Source organism: Sabethes cyaneus, chromosome 2, assembly GCF_943734655.1.
Source record: "Sabethes cyaneus chromosome 2, idSabCyanKW18_F2, whole genome shotgun sequence".
NCBI classification, from domain to species: Eukaryota; Metazoa; Arthropoda; class Insecta; order Diptera; family Culicidae; genus Sabethes; species Sabethes cyaneus.
This window is the reverse complement of record NC_071354.1, coordinates 99,114,348-99,128,368: the sequence shown is the minus strand read 5'-3', so window position 1 is coordinate 99,128,368 and position 14,021 is coordinate 99,114,348. Positions and strand designations below refer to the sequence as shown.

The window sequence follows — 14,021 nt, the reverse complement described above, 5'->3', positions numbered from 1 at the left end:
ACGGGCCCGATCGGAATGTAGAATCGAGGCGTCAAACCGAGTGCGTGAGAGTTCATTTTCCTCTGCTGTTCCAGAAAAAAAACACACTCGGTCTGTTTGACGCTTGGCCTATTCGCCCTTTTCTAATGTTGGTCGACATTTAAGCCTCAAATTTGAGGACCGTCCCGTGGCGATGCTCTAATAAAAAAGGGCTTTTGATTCTTGTTTTGATTTCTTAAACACAATCTGGCAACTTTGCAAATCTGACTCCACACATAGATGCCAGATGTGCAAATTTGTTATAGCAAGTCGCTAACAGAAAACATTACTTGCAGTTTTTAATAAATAAAATCATTCATTTTTTCGATTTTTTCAAATTAGTTGTATTTTTTCCAGATTTAGTAACAATATGTGCAGATTTTTTTATTCGGTTTTTGGTCTTTCTATTTGCATTTCGAGTAGTTGAATTTTAGAGAAAAATATGGCATCTCTGCTTCACTCCAACAAACAACCCAAACAACAACAACGCCAAAGGATAAACTCTACATTCAAATTCAACCGTTTTTCGTGTTTTTAGTCTATTTAGGAAATAACTTACTATTTTGACTAATTAACTGCTCAATCCGCAATGAAATACGATTCAGTGCCTATTTTAGAAATAGCATTAAACATACAAGTTAACACTGACGAAACATGCTCCCGAATGGTTCAAACAGTGCTTGAGGTCTTACTTTTTCAGCGCAGTCAAATTCCATTCTGTTACAATGTGTTTAAATCAATTGTTCGAAAAATTTCCGGCCATACAAGAGAATCCGATCAGCTTACCGAATGGAGCAATTATAGACTAACAAAACAACGAGCTACCGTGCAGGAGGCAGCCGAAACAATAGAGCTACTATTCAAAGTTGGTATAAATACTCGAGCTAGATATATTCAATAATGATATGATATTTATTCTAGCAACTGTCGGAGGCTGTGCAGAAAAGCAAAGCAGGTTTACAATTCATGATTTTATTTGGATCCACAGTATTTACGGCAAAAGAAGCATTTCTAATCAATGTCCCGGAAGTTAACAAACATCATTACCCTCAGTACCATCGACATTCGATGGAGACAATATTGAAGCAAGTTGCAATGAAAATAACTGTTGCTGAAGAACTACACGATAAACCAAAAGTAACCGGTCCTACTAATACATTCTTGCTCATGGGCTTAAATTCAGACAGTTCTGCGCAACTGCTTTCCGAGGAACATGAGAATTGGCAATTAATAAATGAGTACAAATTGCCAGTGAATTGCAAGCAATACGTGATAAACCTTTCTAATCAAACAGGTAATAATACACGATTACACTGTTGTAAAGAAATGGAAGTTTTCAATGATCAACTGAAGGACCTAGGTATTGCGAAACAGTCACGTGAATGTTTAGATCTAGAAAGTGGCGCCCCCGAGAGACCAGAAATTCAGACAAGTAATGTTTGGCTTCAAATTGGAAACTGCGTAAAAGGTTTGAAAACCGAGTTAATTCAAGGAAAACCAATATGGTAGAGAAAGTATTGTTTTAAAAACTTCTGAGATATTCTAACAATTTAATTGCTACTAGTAATACAAAATGTTACAAAGAAAATATAGTGCATATTCTTTGTTTTATTTATATCACATTCTATAATAAACATTCAGACTTTTGATGTGACTGTGTGTGCCTAATCAGATTGCGGTTCCTTTTAAATCCAGCTCCACATTGTTTACAAACAAACGGCCGGTCTGGGAGATGTACGCGTTTGTGGTCATTCAAAATAGTTCTGGACGGAAATTTTCGTTCACATACATCACAGGTATAGCGCCTTTCTAGATGCTGCATCGTCAAATGCTGTCGCAGTTCATTTTTACTGAAATACGATTTTGCACAGAAAGAACAGTCAAAGGATTTACCTGCATGGCGCCCTTCATGTATTCGCAACGAACTCCGGTCAGTGAAGGTACGCTGACACTGTTCACAACGATAATCTTTTATATTTAAATGAATACGGAGATGTTTCTTGAGGGTATTTTTTCCTCGATAGACATTTCTACAGTATACGCATTCTATTAGAGGAATTTTTCGGCTACCACGTATTACAAATCCGCACGGCTGTATTTCTGTAGCAGCAGTTAGCATTTGATTTTGATCACATGCTGTGTCCGGGTCCGTATTGTGGATTTCCTTTTTGTTATCATTGACCATCTTCTCCATCACCTCACCATTCACCATCTCCTTTAAATTCTGATTATCGAGAATCAGATCTTCGATTAACGCTGTCTGTTCTACATCATCAAAACATTCGATATTTGTTTCCTCGACAGAATTTTCAACTTGTTCATCTGAAATTATACTGTAAATGGTTATCAACGAAAAAAATTAAACATTATTTCCATATACCACCTCCCGATTGTTGTTCTATTGCCGAAATTAATAGCTGGTAGGACCTTGCACAAGTTGTCTCAAAGTCTACAAAGCTCTCGATACAATCTATACAAGCCTTGCAAATCTTGTTTGGGAATCCGTCGTTTTCGTCTATTTTCGCCAGCAAAATATCTAGCGATTTATTAAGCTGATCATTAATATTACCTTCATTAGAAAAAATTTGTATACAGTTGTTTTCTGACAAACAAAAGCGACACAATTGATCAAAACTTTCTAGCATTCGTTGGCGATCCATTTTAACAACTTCAATTTTTTTAATAAACAAAAATTTGAATAAGGTTTTGCTCGGGCGAACATAATAACCTCACTTCTTTGACGTCTATCAGTGGTTTGTTTACATCTTTACTAGAGAGCCTTAGAGAGTCGTCATCTTAAACCTAGAGTGACTATATACAGACTACTGTGACTATATATATATCTATTGTCATTTGCAAGGAAAATTGTACCATCCAAAGTGCGATATCGCTCATAAAAGTGCTGTTTTGCATTAAATCGTTTCGGTATCTTCGGCGCACTTATTGCTTGGAAGATAACGAAACAGTGCGCCGAAGATACCGAAACGATTTAATGCAAAATAGCACTTTTATGAGCGATATCGCACTTTGGATGGTACAATTTTCCTTGCAATTGACAATACTTAAACCGAAAATTTCAATCGAACAGAATCAGTTTGTTGTCAAAAGTAAGTCCAATCGAACTAGAGTGACTATATACAGAGTGGCGACAATGTCAAAATTGGAATGATAATAATTAGTCACTCTAAATCGAACAGGAGACTTGTCAAAACAGCGATTAGAGAGCCTTCAAAAGAGTAACGACTAGAGAGCCTGTTAAAGATGGGGAGACGCCATCTCAAACCGAGAATATTTTTTGAGCTTTTTCTAAATTTTTAGCAGCTATTTATGAATTATTCGTAATAAAAGCTTTAAAGAAACGTTCCTTGAGTATGTTATTATTATATGTAGCATCGTGAAACTCAAAATCTTTAATTTAAATCACTGGTTCTCAAAAGAATTAGCAATAACAGACAACAGCAATATTACTATTTACGGTACGACCATCAACTGTGGTAAAATTATCATGAAAAGGAATTACATATCTAGATTTTATAAAAGTTATTCGCGTTGACGGCATTAAACGATCTCTTGCACACTCATAGAAATGCCCGTATGTACGTGTGGGTGAAAATCTGCAAAAATGTTTCGATCTCTTGCGCTCTTTAAAAAATCCCTATAGAGCTTTCCAGTTGTGTGTATTGGTGATTGAAAATGAGGCAAACAGCAACAGTAAGCAAAAGAGATGCATTCCTTTGGCACCAAGGTACAGAATAAATTTCGTCTTCCGCCGGCAAAAATACCAGCAAATTTTCAAAATATGTGCTTAAATTTGGAACAGGATGGAAAATTTGACCGAAATATGTGCTCTGCAGTGTGGCAAACAGAGAAACACAACTAGTAATCGCTATTTTTCGGTTTGTTCCTCCAGCATCAGCTGCTCCCCAAAATGAGGTAAACATCATGTATATACACGCGTATTTCGTGCTCGCTAATTGAACTGTCAGTAAGCTCTATTCCGCTTCACCCCTACAGTAAACTTTTGGAGGTGGCAGCAGCTTACGTTCGTCAACGCGAATATATTCCAAATGTCTGTTGATCTCAGAAAAATCTGCGCGTGCGGCAACATTGACATACGCAACTGCATTGTTGCTAGATTAGTTGTTTCCAGCGGGGTGCTATCCTATCCCTATCTTAACGAATGTATAGTTACTATATATATAGTTCGGCGGATAGAAAATCGGGAGCCAAATAAACGTCAAAAGCGGAGCCAAAAGCTTTTCAAAATCAAAAATGCAGGAGTAATGTTAAAAAAACACACTTTATTTTCATAGAACTAGCCATTTTCAACACCTGCCAGTGATTATTTTTCGTAAAAACTTGCACATTTCACCATAATTTCAAATTTAATTTCATAAATCAGGGATGCCAATTCGCCTGGTTTTCTATCCGCCGAACTATATATATAGTAACTATAAACGAATGGTGTTTGACAGTCGACTTAACGACAGGAAAAGCGCCCGTCTGACAGGTAAATTTGCTGCCAACCTTGTCGAGATGTGCTGAGATGTTGGCAACAAAAACATGGCAGCCATTGCAAGCCCCTGGTTGTTTAAGATGGCGACTCTCTAAGGCTCTCTACGTCAAATATATGTGTTTTGTTTGTTTACGTTTGAAAACATAATATATAATTTTTCAAATCAAACCTTTTAAGTGATTGTTAATTACAGTCATACATTTACATCTTTGAAATGACTTTAGTCAAATACGACTATAATCACTTAATGGAAAACTTTGAAAATATTTGCCGCTTTTGCCTGCTAGAGAATAACTGTATCCAAATACTAAACAATGGGATTAACGAAAGTTTGATCGGCGCATCGGACTTCTTTGTTTCAAAGGTTAGTATGTACTAATGAATGACCATTGACCAATATCATTTTATATCACCATAAATTCTGCACTATACAGGTTGATGAGAAAGACGGTCTCCCCAACAAAATTTGTCAACAATGTCTAAAATGTGTTCTGGACTTTGCGGAACTCGAGGCTCGTTGTAAACGGTCTTACGAAGTGTTGCAGCAAATCATAGAACAGCGATTTGAGGCAAACGAAAAAAACATGCAAAAGGACTGTCCTGCAGGCTCAACAATTTTTCAAGAGAAACAGCATTTTGTTCCGCAGCAAAATTGCATTCAAGATCAGGAAGAAGGATTTTGTGACACAAGTGAGAATACAGATAGTGCAAATAAATTTCACGTCTGCGAAATTGAAGACAACGTAGAATTACAATCAATTGATGAAAGTCAAAGTGATATAAAAATATTTGAATGTTCGAAAAAAACTAAAACCAATAAGGGAAAAATCTGCCCAATTTGTGGCAAACTTGTGTCACAATTAAGCAAGCACATGCCTACACATTCGGCCGTTAAACGCTTTACCTGCGAATATTGTTCCAAATCGTTTACTCATGATACTACACTTCGAAAACATATTCGATCAGTTCATTTGAAAATCAAGCAATATCACTGTGAAATTTGCTTACAAAGTTTTACTGACCGCAGCTCGTTGCGCTATCATGATGTAGTAAAGCACAAGGAGGAGAAAAATTTTGAATGTACCATCTGCAGGAAATCCTACTATACTTCGTCTGGACTTGCCCAACATAACAGCTTGAATCACGAACAACGGAAGTTCAAATGCGAGAAATGTGGCAAAATGTTTGCTATGAAGTATTTATTTATGCCGTGATTTATCTAATTGTCGATATAACAGCACTTTTTGTAATTGCAGGTTTCATCTAAAAGAACACGAAAACACTCATTCGGATGCGAGACCGCACGCGTGTGTCTTATGTGAAAAAACTTTTAAAAGAGTGAAAAACTTGAATGAGCATATGATAATGCACAAATGCTTAAAAATCTGAACATGAGAGTGGATGAGTACTTTTTCTTATTTTATCAGTACAAAACCCATTACTTAAAATAGATAATAAAATATTCGTTCAAATACTAGTGCGGTTTGGCTTTTGGACATAGTAATATATCGATTCTGGCTGATGATTTTATAAGCGCAAATGATAGTTGGTGAAAGAACATTCTACGTAATGAATTTCTTGGAAATTTTCCAAGGATATTTCTTTTGGAAAACAAATTTACATTTGCTATATCATTTTGAATGTATTATAATTGTATTAGGAGTCGGCCGGAAAATCATGCCTTTTATTTAAAAAACATTTCTGTGGTGAAATATGAGCAACCAAGTTTTTAATACTTACAAGGTACAATTGGCTGGCTATTTTGGAACGTTATGTTTTTTACTTTGATGTAAACGTAATGCTGATTTAGTGACAAAGTTCTTTACGCACCCGTCAATACGACATGGCAGCATTTCTGCGTTGACTTCAAAAGTATGAATATGCTTTAAATGCGACGAAAGTTCCCCGGACGTGACAAATCGTTTTTCACAGAATAAACAGCTATGATTTTTTTCTCCACGATGCACTTTCATATGCACATACCAACCATTTCTAGTACCAAGCTGCTTTCCACATATCGTGCAAGAAAACTGCTTTCGAGGTCCGGTTTCTGGATGTGCTGAGGTTTTATGGTCCTTCAGTTCGTTGGATTGTTTAAATGCTTTAGGACACATATCACAAACATAAGGTCGTTCATTTGTATGTGTTCGTATGTGTCTGCGTAAGTCGTCCGAACGAAGGAAAACTCGTTTGCAATACTCGCAAGACTTTCCCGGTTGGCTATCCTTGGTGTGAATTTTCTTATGGCGATTTAGCGTTTGCGGTTGGCTAAATGATTTACAGCAAATTTCACATACATTTCTTTTTCTAGATTTTTCAGTACTTTCGGCACACTTACTTTCGGATTGTGCAGTTGCATCCTCAACTACAACCACTTCAATTGAGTACTCTGTTTTTTCTCCTGCTTCGGTCGTGAAAATTGTTTTCTTATCTTCCTCTTCTAATGCATTAGCTTCATTATCCAAGAAAAATTCTCTCAACGTAATATCTGTTTGACGGCACATTTCAAAGAACTGATAAGCAGCGCGTGCTTTTTCAACACAAGACATGCAAATGCTATGTGGCATCCTTGAGTTGTCTTTCCCAATCTAGAAAACCAGTCTTGTGTAATATATACCTAAGTAATAAAACTGCGTAAACCTGCATACCTGATCATCCACAAACAAACAAAGAATTTCTTCAAATGATTGCACCTGTGCATTATTTGGATTTTCTTCTAAAAAAATTTCGTCGATCCTGTATAGTTCAGTATCAAGATTTGGTTTTTCTATAAAACAAGTTCGACACACAGCACTCAAATCTTCCAATAAAACGGTTTTATTTCTTGGGATTGAAGCCTTTAATTTTTCGTTTGAACTCATTTCGATGGATGTCTATACGAATATTACAAATATGAAATAATACGGCGCTATTTTTGTTTTACATTTGTTTTGTTTGCCAGTTTTCCTATCATAGCTGTCACTCTGTCAGCATTCAGCAACGATATAGAGAGATTTATAAAGGAGAGACTCTCTACACTCTACCACAAAAGTAACCAGCCAGCGCTACGTAATACCCTAGACAGATATACACACTTAACAAAAAGCACCGAATTCGGTAAAATTTTACCGAAATCTAAACAGCTGAACGTTCGGTAAAAATTTCGATGGTGCCAATCGACGTTTACAGATCATTAGTAATGTTTGGTGCAATAAAAAATTTTACCGAACGTTCAGCTGTTTAGATTTCGGTAAATTTTACCGAATCGTTTAAGTGTGTACAATATTGTACAGGTACAACGCTGGTACAATTGCATGTCTGTCTCTGGTATAAAACACTTGGTAAAACATGACGAAAAAATAAATAGGTAAAGTTGAAAGTGCACATTGTTCGGTTAAATTTTACTAAAACGTTAAACATTTTGTTAAAAACAATAGAACAGGCTGGGTACTCAAAAGTAGGTAATTCGCTTTTACCACGGCTTTTACCCTAAATTAACTTTCCGCATCACGAAAGTCCGATTTGAATCAAAAGTAAGCAAATTTGGGTTTACTTATTTTTCTGAGTAGTCTAAAGAAGCTGACTAAAGAAATGACATTGGAACTCGACGTCACTCGACGCTACCTGTACGCATTAAACCTAATTTACTCCGATACTCCATATGTTTTCAAGCAAAAGTTTCAGAAGTTTACATCGATTTTCATGTCCACTATAGGTTTCGTCGAACCGCTAATGAGTTTCATGTCATTTCTTTTACTAGCTTCTTTAGATAGGCTGACCAGACGTCCGAAACTTTGCGGATCTGTCGCGGATTTGGATGGCTTGTCCCGGATTACCAAGCGCCCAGAAAGTGCCCCGCAATAATTAATTTATGGTTTTATCGTGCCAGTTGAATGCTGAAATGCTTAGAGGAACGCTGTGAGTCCTATGGGCACAGAGAACAGACTACCAGGCAATCGACAAAAAGTGTGTAAAAGGTTTTTATGTAATCTACGAGTAATCCTTCAATAGAGCACCCCTCGAGCAGTAAGTGGCAAACTAAATCTTGATGTCGCTGCCATCGCTGCTATGTAACTCCAGCACAAAGAAATTTTGATAAAGGTACGTGGATATTTTTTGATGCGTTTGGCAAACTATTTCTGGAGGGCGCCACCAACAGATTTTACACACAAAAAATCGATTACTTCCTTCGAGCCTGTTAATCTGTTCTCTGTGCTATGGGAACTTTTCAAGAAATTCTCACTTTACCAATTTTTGTTGAAACAAGTGCATTCAACTGAAAAGTTTATAAAATTTTGTATTTATTTACCTCTGAATAGAGCCGGGGTGGCTCGGGCTGTTTCAAGCAGTCGTCTTTATTTAGCACGATCTTGGGTCACTCGTCTCCAATTTTTCAGGCGTCTCAGAAGGCACAAGTCGCTTTTGACCTGTTTGAGCCATCTTGCACGTTAAGCCTCACTATTCCTGGTGCCGGTGGGTATGTCGAAGAGTGCAGTTTTCGTCGCATTGTCGTCCGGCATCTTTACGATGTACCCGGTCCACCACCCGACCTTCGCCAGGTGTACGAAAGGAATCTCTCCAATCAGTACCTGTAGCTCGTGATTCATACGCCTCCGCTATTCTCCGCTTTCAGTTTGTATTCCGCCAAATATCGTCAGTAGCACCTTCCACTCGAAAACGACTCGAAGGACGCGTGTGTCTTCCGTGAGCTCATCACAGCTTCATGTTCTTAAGAAACTACTGGTCTTACAAGGGTTTTGTACATTGTCAGCTTCGTGCAGTAGCGTATGCTTTTTGGTCGTAGCACTAAGATTTTCTTACTAATGTTGTTACCCTTGGTCAGCGGCAATTCCAAATACACGAACTCATCATCCGTTAGTGGAGTAAGCGTTGAATGCAGTCGCCTCGATTCGGTATCCCGATCCGATCAGAAACCATATTCTGGATTCCGATCGACGTGTGTTTTTTTAGCATACAATTGATTCTGAACGGAGAGAAATTTCTAAACGGAACCGGCTCCGATCGGTATGCAGAATAGGGGCGGTTCGCCTCTTACACTCGCTTGCGTAAGAGTGGATATCGTTTGCTTCTCGCTCGATTTGCGATACTGCTTTGAACCAGACTAAGCACTAGGTGAAGAACTCCGGAGTATACGAACTGATTGGTTTGGGTTGAGATGGGAAAACAAACGATGAAGAGAAAAAAAAGTTTGAAAAAATTAACCAAATACCTACGAGCAAGGAACCAGTTAACCATAATTCTTAGGAAAAGCATAGGACAGAGATCGAGAAGTTCTTCGCTCAAGTTTGTGGAGGTGAATCAATCTCGTAAAAGCTAATCGCAGAAACATAACACGTGTAGGAACAAGAAAAGTAATCTGCACTTTCAGCTTGTGTTCTCATGGATCCTAATTTTGTTCGAGCTATTTCGAACGAGTTGTTTCACCCATTTGATTTTGCTGGTAGAATTGAGAATATAATCCACTTTCGTTTTCGATACATCTGTTTGTAGGAATACTCTAACGAGCCCAAGGTGGCGACAGATGCACCTATCCATGGAATCGGTCTTCGATTAAAATCGCAATGGCAAATTTACAGAACATGGAAGATAGTAGTGCCCTACCACCTCAAGTCCAAGAGGTTAATCGAAAAATCGGGTTACTAAAGACCCACATAGCTGCCGGTAAGGACTGCCTTGCAAAGACCCCATGAAATGCTGGCAACGGCTCGATCACTGGGTCATTACAATGATCTAGGAACATGAAAAGCTATCATAGGAGTGGAAGAGTGGATGGAAGGAGTTGTATGTCCCACTTACAAAAAGGGTGATCGGCTCGATTGCTGTAACTATCGCTAATTAAAGTGACCGGAGTCACCAAGGTAGCTTTCACAACCGCAAATTGTGTTCTCATCTAAAAAATGTGGGTGAAGTGGTGGTGAGAAAAGGAAGCAGAAAATGAAGGGAGTTGAGGTCAGGTGACTGGGGTGACTGTGAGATTGTAAATAGAGGCCCATCAGTGCAACATTAAATTTATTTCCTAAGTTGGCTTGCCGTTCCTTAGACAAAGCCCGACGAACAAAGTTTCTCCAATTGGACTTGGACACCGCGTACTCTCCGCCAGATCTCGCACCACCTAGTCTAACCAACCATCTTGCTCGCTGTGCCTCTGGTCGTCTTGTTCCTTTGATGCGAATACCATTTTTGTATTCTTGCAACATGCACTGCCCATCGTATCCGTCCAGATTCGGCCACTTTTTGAATACTGGGTTCATGGTTCAGCCTCCGCATCCTGTATGCCGTCTTTTAAATCTCCGAACATTTGCGGGTCCTCCTCAAGCGTTGTCCACGTTTCAGCAACACTGAAACGAGTGATATACCTTGAGTACAGGAAGCAGGAGGGTATTTTCTCTTGGGTTAAAGTCGCAATAGAATTGAAAGCCAAGGTTAATTAATTAAACACAAAAAAGATTTATTAATGAAAAACGAACTTATCACATTGAAAGCACATTTAGTTATAAAGATAGAAAATGGCTACCGCCACTGTTTCCGCTGCTGCTGCTCTGTTGCCAAGTCTGCTCCGCAGATAAGCGCGTAGTTGCGTATACACACACATAGGTACGTTGCTGTACGTGCACATAACAGGGATAAAAGACGAATTCTCCAGAGCAGCTATTGGATTTAGCAGCTTGAAGCTGTAATTGTATTTATTTTAACGATTTAAATTATTTAGTAATAGCAATTGCTTACAAATTTTAGTCTCCTTAATTTCGCTCTCCAAAAGACAGGTTATTTTCCTTAACGGGATATGTAGTTGCTACAATATAAATCACTAGTTGTAATTGATTAATCTCAAAGCTTAAACATTTTTAGTTCACCTACTTGTACACAAATTCGATTGCAGTTTTAAAATAAGTAATATAATTCGATATATTTCACTGTAAGTAATTTTGCACCTTTGTATCTTACGATGACTTCGCAAATAAAAGAACTAGCTAATCTCGTGACATCTCATTTGACCCTCACTCTATCAGATTTCTTTTTATTTCCACCCTATGCTACCGTTACTATATGACAAGAGCAAATGTAACGCTTTGTTATAATCGTTTACCAGAGCTGCCATCCCAACAAATCTCTTTTTTCGACCTAGGCCTAGTTCTAGTGGAAGAACAAACGGTTGTGATGTTCTTTTAATAAAAAAATAGTAGATTACGATCACTTTTGAGAAAATAGTTATAACATGTTAAAGTTGTATACAGGTAAAGTATAAATGATGGCGCAAGAAAGAGAAAATGTGCTGAAATTTGAAACAGGTTTAAGATACCCTCCCGTACCCTATTTTGTGATATACGTCTCCAAGACACTTTCAAGTCCCTTCGTGGCGCGACGAGAACTGAGACAAGGTAACGGCTTATCTTGTATACTTTTCAATATTGCCCTTGGGGGAGTGATCCGACGAGCCGGTATTGAAAACGTGTGGCGTGATTTTCAGCAAAGGTAGTAAACTCCTAGGTATCCCAGCTGACTTGGATATCGTATAGCTAGAAACTTTGTAACGGCGGAGGCTTTAAGAGGATTTGGTTAAAAATAAAATACGCCAACGACTAAATACGTCAAAGATAGAGGCTCAAAGGACATGAACACACGCCTCATTAGGAAGGTGATCAATGCCAGCGACCACCTAGAAGTGGTGGATGATTTCGTGTATTTGGGACCTCTGGTGACTGTGGATAACAGTACAATTAGATTCAGCAGTGCATTCAAGCAGAAAATCGGGCCTACTTTCCATGTCGCAAAATACTAGGATCAAACAGCATACGCTGCCGTACGAAGCTGGTTATGCAAAAATCCCTCATTAAACCGGTAGAGCTTGTTAATAAGTTTTGCTCTACGTGGTTTTTACTGACCCTTCCTGCTCTCCGTGTCTCCGTAGATGACTCACCCCGAACGTGGTTACACCGAAGTTTTGCCTTGGCTGCTTCGCCTGGTCGGGTGATGGTTGTCCCTTCTTCGATGAATTATTGCATGAACTTGGAACCCTGAGTTGCTTCTTCGATTTGACACAGCCGACTAGCCGGCTCCTGAAGCGTGCAAAAATGACACGACGCGCCGCCACTGTCCTACCGCACCGAGAGTACGCGTGTATGAATTGCCGTATTCGTCAGCGAGTGTTAAAGTACCGTGCACTTCTAGGGTGTTAGACTCTGATTTCCCGCCTTTGAATCGCCACGCACGGGCGCTGATTGTCGAGAAGCGATTAAATTTCATCACAGATTCCTTGTCATGTCGCGCCCTTGTTGCAGCGCAAAAGCAGATTCAGATAGCAGGTTGCTCAGTAGCTGATCGCCGCGGAGCGATTTCGCGTTTCTTCCCCCACGATTTCGTCACGCACTTATTATCGTAGGAAACTGCTAGCAGCCTGTTGTGCACGGACACTTATCGCCGCGGAGCGATGTGGTTTCTTATCGTGAATTCACCGAGAAATTGTATCGCTCGAACGCATTTGGCGGCTTATTATATCCGTACACTGATGGCCAAATATCAAGATCGATTTAGCTCGGGAATGGTGCGCACTACGTCGATTGTTTCCGGATTCGTCGCGCACGCTCTATTGCCGGGTTCCTTCACAGGCCGCAGCTGGTGGAATGACAACAATTTTGTGGTGAACTGCCCCTGCGGATACCCCTACGCGGGGATGATCTTTCGGAGCCTAAATAGGCTGCATTCTCCTCCTTTTGGGGTCGTACCATGGAAAACGGCACACCCGTGTTAGTGATCGACCGAACCGTATATGTATCACACACAAATACTCGAGAATGGCGGCGCGAACGGCCGAAATTGGTTCTTTTCGACACTTTTAACGGAGCACGTTTTTTCGCGTACGGAGGCACATCTGCCTTATTGCGTGGTTCGCACAAGAGAGCGAAACAATTGACCGGACGGTTCTTACCCACGAGAAAATACGCGCTTTTATGTTGGAGGAGAAGATGCTGTGGACGATATTTAGCGTAACATTAGGGGATAGAGCCGGTTAAGCCACATGCCACATGTTTGGAGAGATTCCAATGGCTGGCAAAAATCAGTAGGTTACGGTGGTCTGGATCGTAAGCATGCCGGACACCAGTGCAGCGAAAACAGTTCACTTCAACAACCCCACCGGCACCAGAAACATAGGGGTCGAAGAGGATTTGCGGCTTCTAAGAAACCTAGGAAATTGGCCCAAGATCCAGTTGAATGGAGATGACTGCTTGCAATGGCACGAGCTATCCCGACTGGTGATGACGACGATGATGAGACGATATCTGGTTTCAGTATTGACGGGACGAGTTGTAGTCATGTGAAGAACGCCATACCGTGCTACTGGGCACAGAGCGTTCCACCTGCTATCTTGTCGAAAAAAGCCGTGCCGCAAACCAAAATTGTCCTGTCTATACATACAATAGGAAAGCAAATGAGTTATGCATTTTTTTTTTCTAAATACATTTATTTTCTAAATTAAATATTTGTTTCA

At 39.5% G+C, this 14,021-nt stretch overlaps 4 protein-coding genes across 6 annotated transcripts; 2 read left to right on the top strand and 2 right to left on the bottom strand.

Annotated features, from left to right (window-relative positions):
• Nucleotides 1-497: 497 nt before the first annotated feature.
• Nucleotides 498-1,596, top strand: LOC128737208 (uncharacterized). 2 transcript variants are annotated; one of them, XM_053831799.1, is made up of 3 exons: nucleotides 498-883; nucleotides 940-1,312; nucleotides 1,372-1,505. In XM_053831799.1, exons 1-3 carry the CDS (start codon nucleotides 608-610, stop codon nucleotides 1,398-1,400), a joined length of 678 nt encoding a protein of 225 aa, XP_053687774.1. In that variant the 5' UTR covers nucleotides 498-607; the 3' UTR covers nucleotides 1,401-1,505. The 2 variants fall into 2 exon arrangements, with proteins under 2 accessions (XP_053687774.1, XP_053687773.1); XM_053831798.1 differs by having other exon boundaries at nucleotides 940-1,596.
• On the bottom strand, nucleotides 1,554-4,144 carry LOC128735751 (zinc finger protein 718-like). The gene is made up of 3 exons (XM_053830239.1): nucleotides 4,135-4,144; nucleotides 2,402-2,686; nucleotides 1,554-2,340 (listed from the first exon to the last, which is right to left on the bottom strand). Exons 1-3 carry the CDS (start codon nucleotides 4,142-4,144, stop codon nucleotides 1,643-1,645), a joined length of 993 nt encoding a protein of 330 aa, XP_053686214.1. The 3' UTR covers nucleotides 1,554-1,642.
• A 604-nt stretch (nucleotides 4,145-4,748) lies between these two features.
• Nucleotides 4,749-5,929, top strand: LOC128735750 (zinc finger protein 33B-like). The gene is made up of 3 exons (XM_053830238.1): nucleotides 4,749-4,898; nucleotides 4,969-5,729; nucleotides 5,791-5,929. Exons 1-3 carry the CDS (start codon nucleotides 4,749-4,751, stop codon nucleotides 5,921-5,923), a joined length of 1,044 nt encoding a protein of 347 aa, XP_053686213.1. The 3' UTR covers nucleotides 5,924-5,929.
• A 292-nt stretch (nucleotides 5,930-6,221) lies between these two features.
• Nucleotides 6,222-7,398, bottom strand: LOC128737767 (zinc finger protein 226-like). 2 transcript variants are annotated; one of them, XM_053832473.1, is made up of 3 exons: nucleotides 7,183-7,398; nucleotides 6,873-7,122; nucleotides 6,686-6,802 (listed from the first exon to the last, which is right to left on the bottom strand). In XM_053832473.1, the coding sequence occupies exons 1-3, from the start codon at nucleotides 7,393-7,395 to the stop codon at nucleotides 6,786-6,788; spliced, it is 480 nt and encodes a 159-aa protein (XP_053688448.1). In that variant the 5' UTR covers nucleotides 7,396-7,398; the 3' UTR covers nucleotides 6,686-6,785. The 2 variants fall into 2 exon arrangements, with proteins under 2 accessions (XP_053688447.1, XP_053688448.1); XM_053832472.1 differs by having other exon boundaries at nucleotides 6,222-7,122.
• Between the last annotated feature and the right edge of the window lie 6,623 nt (nucleotides 7,399-14,021).

Coding starts and splice junctions, on each gene's coding strand:
- LOC128737208 (XM_053831798.1), top strand. CDS start 608: ATGAAATACGATTCAGTGCCTATTTTAGAAATAGCATTAAACATACAA. Junction 884..939: donor CAATAGAGCTACTATTCAAA/GTTGGTATAAAT, acceptor TATTTATTCTAG/CAACTGTCGGAGGCTGTGCA.
- LOC128737767 (XM_053832472.1), bottom strand. CDS start 7,395: ATGAGTTCAAACGAAAAATTAAAGGCTTCAATCCCAAGAAATAAAACC. Junction 7,123..7,182: donor GTTTGTTTGTGGATGATCAG/GTATGCAGGTTT, acceptor CTGGTTTTCTAG/ATTGGGAAAGACAACTCAAG.
- LOC128735750 (XM_053830238.1), top strand. CDS start 4,749: ATGACTTTAGTCAAATACGACTATAATCACTTAATGGAAAACTTTGAA. Junction 4,899..4,968: donor CGGACTTCTTTGTTTCAAAG/GTTAGTATGTAC, acceptor TGCACTATACAG/GTTGATGAGAAAGACGGTCT. Junction 5,730..5,790: donor GGCAAAATGTTTGCTATGAA/GTATTTATTTAT, acceptor TTGTAATTGCAG/GTTTCATCTAAAAGAACACG.
- LOC128735751 (XM_053830239.1), bottom strand. Junction 2,341..2,401: donor AATAGAACAACAATCGGGAG/GTGGTATATGGA, acceptor GTATAATTTCAG/ATGAACAAGTTGAAAATTCT.